Source organism: Piliocolobus tephrosceles, chromosome 8 (assembly GCF_002776525.5).
Source record: "Piliocolobus tephrosceles isolate RC106 chromosome 8, ASM277652v3, whole genome shotgun sequence".
NCBI classification, from domain to species: Eukaryota; Metazoa; Chordata; class Mammalia; order Primates; family Cercopithecidae; genus Piliocolobus; species Piliocolobus tephrosceles.
In genome coordinates this window covers 44,349,521-44,360,156 of record NC_045441.1, presented here as the reverse complement: position 1 = coordinate 44,360,156, position 10,636 = coordinate 44,349,521, and the positions used below count along the sequence as shown (strand labels likewise).

Sequence of the window (10,636 nt, the reverse complement as noted above, 5' to 3'; positions counted from 1 at the left end):
CTTTCTTTCTTTCTTTCTTTCTTTCTTTTCTTTCTTTCTTTCTTTCTTTCTTTCTTTCCTTTCTCTTTTCTTTCTCTCTCTCTCTCTCTCTCCTCTCTCTCTCTCTCTCTCTTTCTTTTAAAACAGAATCTTGCTCTGTTGCCCAGGCTGGAGTGCAGTGGCATGATCTCAGCTCACTGCAACCTTCACCTCCCATGTTCAAGTCATTCTCATGCCTCAGTCTCCAGGGTAGCTGGGATTGCAGTTGTGCACCACCATGCCTGGATAAGGAATTCTGATTTTTAAAAAAGTTTTATATCAGATTTGGAACATGACTCCAAATATAATCTCATTTGTAAAATAAATTATTTTTCCTTTTTATAACCCCTCCTGGGAATGTAATATGCTGCTCGTTTAAGGTTTAAATTAATTTGGTTTCTATGCATTGAAAGTTTATGGCCGGGTGCAGTGGCTCACGCCTGTAATTCCAGCAATTTGGGAGGCTGAGGAAGGTAGATCACCTGAGGTTAGGAGTTCGAGACCAGCCTGGCCAACACGGCGAAACCCCGTCTCTACAAAAAATACAAAAACTTAGCTGGGTGTGGTGGTGCGTACCTGTCGTCCCAGCTACTCAGGAGGCTGAGGCAGGAGAATTGCTTGAACCCAGGAGGTGGAGGTTGCAGTGAGCCGAGATTGCATCACTGCACTTCAGCCTGGGTGACAGAGTGAGACTCTGTCTAAGAAAGAAAGAAAGAAAGAGAGAGAGAGAGAGAGAGAGAGGGAGGGAGAGAGAGAAAGAAAGAAAGAAAGAAAGAAAGAAAGAAAGAAAGAAAGAAAGAAAGAAAGAAAGAAAGAAAGAAAGAAAGAAAGAAAGAAAGATTTATGTATAAGCTTTCTCTCCACTATGAATAATTTGATATTGAATGGGATAAAAAGGTCTGACCAAAAAATCTCCTACATTTATTTATTTATCTATTTTCCCCACCACAAGTTATGTGCTGCTAAGTGAAGGACTGTGGCAAACTGTTTGCTCACATTTATATTCACATAATTTCTCCCGAGTATGGATTTTCCTGTGTTGATTAAGGTGCGCGCTCTGGCTAAAGGCTTTTCCGCATTCATTACATTTATAGGGTTTCTCTCCTGTATGAGTTCTTTCATGTTGATTCAGATGTGTCCTCTGACTGAAGGCTTTGCCACAGAAACCACATTCGTAAGGTTTCTCTCCAGTATGAAGTCTATGATGTTCAGTAAGGGATGTGATGCGGCTAAAAGCTTTACCACATTGATTACATTTATAGGGCTTTTCTCCAGTATGAATCCTCAGATGCTGAGTAAAGGATGAATGCTGACGGAAGGCTTTCCCACATCCATTGCATATAAAAGGCTTTTCTCCCGTGTGAATTCTCTGATGTTGAATGAGATGTATCCTCTGGCTGAATCTTTTTCCACATTCATCACACTTATAGGGTTTCTCTCCTGTAAGCACCATCTGAGGCTGGGTAAAAGATGAGTTGTGGCTGGGTTTCTCTGCGGTATGAATATGATCAGTAAGAAGAATATGTTGATTGAAGATTTTTCCACACTCACTGTATTCATAGGGCGTCTCTCTTACATAATTTCCCTGATAGTAAACCAAGTCTGAATTATGTTTGATGCTGTTTCCCTGTGTGTCAGAATTCAGGGGTATTTTAATAGAAGGAATTCTCTGATGCATAAGGTGTGAGTTCAGATTACATTTTTCTACAAATTTATTACACTCAAGGCTTCTCTCCTGTGTGATCTTTCTGTGGGTCAAAGTTACTTGTCCTAAATATCTCTTGTGGTTTTCTTGGTTAAACTCTGGATGGTAATCAAAATCCCAGAGTCCTCCTAGGATGGAGTACCAGAAGCAGTCTCCAGAGAGTCTCTCCATTATCATCTCATGGGTTTGATTTTCATCAGAAATATTCTGGCTTGTGGTTGACTTTTTGATGTCCGGCCTGTTTTCTCCATCTAAAAAAAATTCAGAACATACAAATACTTTCCGATATTCTCATGTTATCTATGATTGGAAGAAGAAATTATTGCACAGCAAATTACCAAATAAAACTGACAGTAATGTGTGCAAGGCATACATGGCATTGAAAGTTTTCCAATGTCGCCACGTCACAAAGGGAAAGACTATGAGAAGTCACAAGAAGCAAGGAACAGAGGGAATTTTTAAACATGTGCAGTAATCATAGAAAGAAGAGATCATCCAGGTGTATCCGTGCTTGAGAGCAGATGGACACAAGAATAAGGTGTATGAGGGAAAAGTCTCTGATCAGTGGTGGGAGACAGAGGAATGATTAATTAGAGAAGGCTGATCTGACGCCAGGCCTTTATAAATCTCATAGGCAGATGAACTTGATTGTAATGCCAGCTACTTGTTCATTTAAACAGTATTTCTTCCTATTTTTATCTTTTGTTTAAAATGATAAAACAAATACTTGCTGATAGACACATATTCAAATAATGTGAGAATGTGTAAAGTGTAAAGAAAGAATCTCATCCATTAAAGGAAATCCTTGTTAATAGTTCGGAGCCTGTCTTGTCAGATTTTCCCTATGTTCACACAGTTATATATGAAAACCATATTTTGGACAAGCATGACCTATGGATTATGATTTTTAAATTTCATTTTAGTCTCCCACAACTTCTTTAAACTTTACTTAGTGGAGGTATTCTTCCTCTGCTTCTAGATGAAGACTTCAACAGGTCCCATGGCTTTCCCTTCCTTTTTTTTTGAGATGGAGTCTCACTCTATCACCCAGGCTGGAGTGCAGGGGCGCGATCTTGGCTCACTGCAACTTCCACCTCCTGGGTTCAAGCAATTCTCCTGCCTCAGCCTCCCGAGGAGCTGGGATTACAGGCGTGCATCACCACGCCCAGCTAATTTTTGTATTTTTAGTAGAGATGGGGTTTCACCATGTTGGCCAGGCCGATCTCGAACTCTTGACCTCAGGTGATCTGACTGCCTCAGCCTCCCAAAGTGCTGGGATTACAGGCATGAGCCACCGCACCCGGCCTCTTAATTCTTATTTTTTGAGAAAGTATCTCACTCTGTCACCTAGGCTGGAGTGTAGTGGCATGATCATAGCTCCCTGCAGCCACATCCTGGGCTCAAGCAATACTCCCACCTCAGCTTCCCAAGTAGCTAGGACTACAGGTGTGTGCCACCATGCCTGACTAATATTTTGATATTTTTTTTTTTTTTAAGAGACAGGGTCTCACTATGTTTCCCAGGCTGGTCTGGAACTCTTGGCCCCAAGCAATCCTCCTGCCTGGGCTTCCCAAAGTACTGGGATTACAGGTGTGAGCCACTGCTGCTAGCCTCCCCTTAATTCTTAGGTAACAGATGTTCCTACTGTTACACTGTCACAAACACAGTATCTACGCAATAATTAAAATGATCAGTCCTGGGTAATAGTCAAAACCCCAAAAGTAATTACCTTCCCTTCCCCTGGATGGCTTATAGAAAGGGTCAGGTTCTATCTTTCTCCCTACTTGAGTTGCTCCCCCACTCTACCATCTCCCCATGAGTCTCTTTGCCTTTACTCTCTTGCTTCTTCCCCCACTTTACTACTTCCCTGCTCACCCCTGCCCTCACTCTCTCACTGTAGTTTTTTAAATTTTAATTTTAATTTTCTTTGGAGACAGTCTTACTCTGTGGCCAGGCTGGAGTGCAGTGGTGTGCTATAGGCTCCCTGCAACCTCTGCCTTCTGGGTTCAAATGATTCTCGTGCCGCCTCAGCCTCCCAAGTAGCTGGGACCACAGGCATGCACCACCACACCTGGTTAATCTTTCATATTTTTAGTAGAGACAGGGTTTTGCCACATTGGTCAGGCTGGTCTCGAATTCCCAAGCTCAGGTAATCCGCCCGCCTTGGCCTCCCCAAGTGCTGGGATTACAAGCATGAGCCACCGCACTCAGCCCACTCACTGTAGTTTAGTTTCTAACAAGAGTTAGGGATTAGGGACTGTGTGGAGGGAGAAGAGATTAAGAGAATGGCTTGTTTTTGTATGGCTGAGTGGCTTCACATTCTCAGCTTGGCAGATGGTTAAAATGGCTTCATTTTGGAGAAGTTTTACCACTTTTGGGAGGCTCTTGCTAGACACCTTCCCCTCACCCCTTGTCATTTCCATAACCTAGATAGATAGATCTCTACTTTGGGCATGTACCCTACTTGACAAGATCCGAGACCACGCTGGCTGACCCACAGGAAACACTGATGATACCTTGCCCCAACAAAGCTGGGCAGTACAGACTCATCCCAATTCAGCAGCTTCTCCTGGCTAACCCACAAAGGCCATTTAAGTCATCTCTTCCTGGTCTTGGACTTTCTGAGCGGGTCAGCTTCAGCTTTCTTAGACATGAGGTCCACACCAGTCTTCACCTTCCAACCATAGAGAACAGACATTACAGCTGCCAGAGTGGTCCCCTTGAACCTGGGTAACCAGATAATTGTTGTCTTAATTGGGACACTTGATGGCAGTATCATCACTAGTTCTACAGGAACTGTCATGGGAAACTGGGTAGGGAAAATTCTAACCATTCCACCTTGGCTCAACCCTTAATATGCATCCTTCTACCTCTTCCCTCAAAAGGGGGTTAGGAACTCACAACATGGTTTTCTGCTGTTTACCCAGTCTCCTCACAGAAGTCCCTCTCAGATCTCTCTTTTTTTTTTTTTTTGAGACAGAGCCTCACTCTGTTGCCCAGGCTGGAGTGCAGTGGTGTGATCTCAGCTCACTGCAACCTCTGCCTTCCGGGTTCAAGTGATTCTCCCACCTCAGCCTCCCGAGTAGCTGGGACTACAGGTCCACACCATCATGCCTGGCTAATTTTTATATTTTTAGTAGAGACAGGGTTTCACCATGTTGGCCAAGTTGGACTTGAACTCCTGACCTTAAATGATCTGCCTGCCTCGTCCTCCCAAAGTGCTGGGATTACAAGTGTGAGCGACCATGCCTGGCCTCTCTCAGATCTTTCTTATAGCCTTGCTCTGGCTGGCCGAGGGATGAGGTTCATGAAGTCATTTACTATGCTCATGGAGATGTGGGTGAGGGTTCCTACACCTACTTTGGTACGCAGGTATCTTCTGTCAACTCTCAGGGAGGAAGAGTAGCTTCTAACACACACATATATATGAGTAACTATGTGTATGTATTTATACATACATAGTTTTATTTTTAAACCAAAAACAGGATAATGTATGTATTGCCTATGTAACTTTGTTACTCAACAATATTCTTTCTAAATGAGTATGTGTGTATATATGTGTGTGTGTGTGTGTGTATATATATATATATATACATATCTACTTCATTCTTTTTAAAGGGCATATCCTACTCTTAAAAACTCTTTTCTCCTGCTGTTAAGTTTTAGGTTTCCAATTTTCTTTGTTATTTCATACAGTAATGCAATGAACATCCTTACACAAACATCTTATGGACCTAAGTTAGTATTTCAATATGACAGACAATATGCAATGCCAGGCCAGGTGCAGTGGCTCATGCCTGTAATCCCAGCACTTTGGGAGGCCGAGGCAGGTGGATCGCAAGGTCAGGAGTTCAAGACCAGCCTTGCCAACATGGTGAAACCCCATCTCTACTAAAAAAACACAAAAATTAGGCTGGGCGTGGTGGCTCATGCCTGTAATCTCAGCACTTTGGGAGGCCGAGACGGGCAGATCATGAGGTCAGGAGATTGAGAACATCCTGGCTAACACGGTGAAACCCTGTCTGTACAAAAAATACAAAAAAAAAATTAGCCAGGCATAGGGGCTGGTGTCTGTAGTCATAGCTACTCGGGAGACTAAGGCAGAAGAACGGCGTGAACCTGGGAGGCGGAGCTTGCAGTGAGCCGAGATCGCGCCACTGCACTCCAGCCTGGGCGACAGAGCGAGACTCCATCTCAAAAAACAAACAAACAAAAAATTAGCCAGGTGTGGTGGTGTATATCTGTAATCCCAGCTACTCGGGAGGCTGAGGCAGGAGAACCGCTTGAACCTGGGAGGCGGAGGTTGCAGTGAGCCAAGATCGCGCCACTGCACTCCAGTCTGGGCAACAGAGCAAGACTCCATCTCAGAAAAAAAAAAGGCAATGCCAGATCATAGGGTTTGCACAGTATACATTTTGATAAATTCTGTCAAATTGTTCTCTTAAAAGTCTCTACCATGACTGGGTACAGGGGCTCACGCCTGTAATCCTAGCATTTTGGGAGGCCAAAGCAGGCAGATTGCTTGAGGCCAGGAGTTCGAGACCAACCTGGACAACACAGCAAAATCGTGTCTACAAAAAATACAAAAAACATAGCTAGGTGTGGTGGCATGCGCTTGCCATCCTAGCTACTAGGGAGGCTGAGGTGAGAGGATCACTGAGCCCAGGGAGGCTAGAGCTGCAGCGAGTCATGATTGTGCCACTGCACCTGAGCCTGGGTGACCAAACACACTTAAGGCTCTACCAAATGTACCTAACAGTGTGAAATGTAACTCATTTCACCCACATCATTCCCAACATAGGATGTGATAACATTTTGATTTTGCCAATTTGATGGGTGAAAAATGGTACCTCATCCATGCTTTAATTTTTATTTATTTCATTATGTTAGCTTGAACATTTCCCCATATATTTATGGGCTGGTTTATTTCTTTTGTGAATGTTTTGGTGGTACTGGGGATCTGTAGACCTGCTAAAATTGAACACAAAGTTTTGTGGGCGAGTACCTACATATATTTTTCTAGAGTGAGAACCATAACTTTCATTAGATTTTCAAAGGGGTTCAAGATTCAAAAAAAGTTTAAGAGCCTCTGTTTTAAGGATATCCTAGTCTCTCTGCCAACAGTCTTTCCTCCTATTTCATTATTCAGCATAATAAAACCAAATTATTCTTCCTAAGTCATTGATTTCATCATGTTCACCCACACAAAATCTGGTAGCCCCAACCCTTTAAAATTATCCTTAACAAAAAATTAGGCTCAGTAAAGTGGCTCTTTCCTGTAAACCCAGCACTCTGGGAGGCCAAGGTGGGCAAATGCTTGAGCCCAGGAGCTCAAAACCAGCCTGGGCAACATGGCAAAACCCTGTCTCTACAAAAAGATGCAAAAATTATCCAGGTGTGGTGGTGCGCACCTATAGCCCCAGCTACTGGGGAGGCTGAGGTGGGAGAATTGCTTGGGCCTGGGAGGCAGAAGTTGCCATGAGCTGCGATTGTGCCACTGCACTTCAGCCTGGGTGACAAAGTGAGACCCTGTCTCACAAACAACGACAAAAACAAAACAAAACAAAAATTAGATTATGCATGGCCAAAAAATTATTCCTACTCATTTAATACAGTAAAGTCAAATAAGTAAATTCAAGCATAAAATTATAGTAAGAGGCCGGGCGCAGTGGCTTATGCCTGTAATCCCAAGCACTTTGGGGGGCTGAGGCGGGCAGATCACCTGAGGTGTTTGAGACCAGCCTGGCCAACATGGTGAAACCCTGTCTCTACTAAAATTACAAAAAATTAGCCAAGAATCCCAGCTACTCAGGAGGCTGAGGCAGGAGAATCACTTGAACTCAGGAGGCGGAGGCTGCAGTGAGCCAAGATCGTACCATTACACTCCAGCCTGGGCAAAAAGAGTGAAACTCTATCACAAACAAACAAACAAACAAAAATTATAGGAGTAAAAGTAGAACTTAAGATCTTATGTGTGAAATTTTTTTTTTTTTTTTGAGACAGGGTCTTACTCTTTCACCCAGGCTGGAGTGCAGTGGTGCAATCTCAGCTCATTGCAACCTCTGTCTCCCAAGTAGCTGGTATTACAGGCACTTGCCACCACACCCAGCTAATTTCCTGTATTTTTAGTAGGGATGGGGTTTCACCATGTTAGTCAGGCTGATCTTGAACTCCTGACCTTGTGATTCACCCGCCTTGACCTCCCAAAGTGCTGGGATTATAGGCTTGAGCCACCGCGCCCCGTCAGTACCAAAGTATTTTTAACCAATTCACATTTAGGTTGTAGTTTCTTGTTATTACAAATAGCACAGCAAGAGTAGTTAGTTGGCCAAACATATATTAGATTTTTTTTTTTTTTTTTTTTTTTGAGACAGCGTCTTGCTTTGTCACCCAGGCTGGAGTGCAGTGGTGTGATCATAGCTCACATCAGCTTTGACTTCCTGGGCTCAAGTGATCCTTTTGCCTCAGCCTCCAGAGTAGGTGGGACCACAGGCACATGCCACAATAACCAGCTTTTTTTTTTTTTTTTTTTTTTTTGGTAGAGACGAAGTCTCCCTATGTTGCCCAGGTTGGTCTCAAACTCCTGAGCTCAAGTGATCCTTCTGCCTTGGCCTCCCAAAGTGCTGGGATTACAGGTGTGAGCCACTGTGCCTGGCCACAAATTTTTAAAAGAAAAAAAAAGTCCAAGTCAAAAAGTTATGGAAAACAGATTAATAGATGTACAAAATATATACAAATGACTATGGTCTAAGATTAAATTACATGTGGAAAAATTAAAAGTACATGTGATTACAGTTATACCTGATTGAGAAGATTAATTTTAAACCAATGTATTATTTCAACCAAACTATCAACTAGAACACTTTCTTTTCAGCCAAAAGGCTTGTTTGCACATGGGCTTTGACTCCCGAGTGTTTGAAATGATGGCTGGAGCTCTACAGACTGCCTCTCATGGTCTCTTAGCACTGAATCTGTAGCCTGTGGACCTGGCTCCTGAACCCACAGGGAGGTATGGTCCTCTAGGCTCCTACTGCCCAGGAGCCTGGAGTTCAAGGCATTCATTGCCTAAGCTCTAGCTTCCAGAACTTTAGTTTATCCCTGGAAACATGGCAGCTGTATCACCATGATCATGGCCACTTTTGCTGATTTCCTTCCTTCCACATCTTGCCTCTGTGAGGGAAGTGGAAAAACTCCTGCAGCTGCCTGACACACTTGCTATCTACTGATACCAGGAGAGCCTGTGCATGCACTGTAGAGATGCTGATCACTCACTGAGGACGGTCCCAAGGCATACTCACATCTTCAATCAAAGGGCGGCCCATCTACATCCCAGCACCAAATTGCAGATGGAGGCAAAGACTGCCTTGGGCTTTTATGCAGCTTTGAGGAACAAACTGTATTCTATTTGCCCCAGTTCCTCAGCTAATCTAGGTCCCCTGTGTTAGCAGATATGATTATAACTGCTTTCAAAAGGAAGGTGGGCATTGAGGAGGATAAAGCCCCCACCAACCCATGCATAAGGGAGCATGCAGAAATACTGGTCACTCATTATCCACTGTTTACTTCCTTCCTGGTTTGGCCTCACCTGGCTAGAGGCCCAATCATTCACTGAAACCTCCAAGCCCTTCTTTGTACTTTCACCTAAGTCTGCTATCAGATCTCATGCTACCTACCTGCCTGTTGTCTAAGATTATAGACAAAGTGCTCTTTGGGAAGAAACTGTTTTCAGACGTGGAAGCAGAGGAGCTTCCCTTGCCCACAGTGAGAATGACATGAAATCTAACTTGTGTCCAAATCCCAAGTTAAGTGATTGTAAGACCTCGGGCATAGCTACAGACTAAGGCCCTCTGGCTTATGGCAGGTGTTCATCGGGCTTCCATTAATCTTGCCTGAGGGCTCTTTATAAAAAAAAAACAAAAAACTGGGGATTGGCACAGATTACTGTAGTCTCAATGTCTCTACTATTTTTGCCCTTTATCTGTCCCCACTGACTCTATATTCCCTGGATCCACTTTAGGGGTATGAGTCTTTAGTAAAATCAGATGTCTGGGGCACCTATGACCTCCTTTGTATCTAAGAGTGGATACCTTCTAGACAGGCCTGTGGTCAGTATGAGCATGCTGTGATGCCACTGGGCAACCTGAAGAACATCTTGCAGGGCCTCCGCACCAGGGCATGCCTTGCTGAGCAGATGTTTTCCCTGCCCAGGCCCATCCATGCCTTTTGAACTAAATTGTTTAGGAAACAGGAAGGAAGGAAACAAGGAAGTAAGAAGGGAAAGAAGGAGAGAGGGAAAGGAAGGAGAGAATTAGGGAGAAAGGGAAGGGGGAAAACAATTTTTTTGAAAAAATATCAATTCTTTTTACATGTAAAGCATCATCATATTTTTGGTTCTCTTTTATTAATTTAAAAATGTGTCACAATTTATAGTGGGCTATGACTTTAGTAAATTCAAATTAGAAACAAAAAGAATATGCTAAAAAAGGACAGAAAATGTTAGCGTTCATCAGACACAGTGATAAGGATAAATATTGTTGGGTAACACTTCTGTTTCAATTTTTTTTTTTTTTGAGACAGAGTTTTGCTCTTGTTGCCCAGGCTGGAGTGCAATGGCGCCATCTTGGCTCACTGCAACCTTCACCTCTCAGGTTCAAGTGATTCCCTGCCTCAGCCTCCCAAGTAGCTGGTGCCCGCCACCACGCCCAGCTAATTTTTGTATTTTTAGTAGAGACAGGGTTTCATCATGTTGGTCAGGCTAGTTTCAAACTCCTGACCTCAGGTGATCCACCTGCCTCATCTCCCAAAGTGCTGGGATTACAAGCATGCATCACTGAGCCAGGCCTCGATTTCATAGATTATACAGATCTTATGGATGGCAAGAAAAATGTTTTTTTTTTTTTTTTTTTTTTTTTT

The 10,636-nt window shown here is 43.4% G+C and overlaps 1 protein-coding gene across 4 annotated transcripts in view; it reads right to left on the bottom strand.

Moving 5' to 3' along the window:
- Positions 1-784: 784 nt before the first annotated feature.
- The window catches only part of ZNF713 (zinc finger protein 713), a 52,742-nt gene continuing 42,890 nt past the window's right edge, over positions 785-10,636 (bottom strand). For all 4 annotated transcript variants that reach the window (XM_023194619.3, XM_023194617.3, XM_023194620.3 and 1 more), the window contains one exon: positions 785-1,974. In XM_023194619.3, the coding sequence (XP_023050387.1) occupies positions 971-1,974 (1,004 nt within the window). In that variant the 3' untranslated portion in view covers positions 785-970. The remainder of the gene's footprint in view (positions 1,975-10,636) is intronic.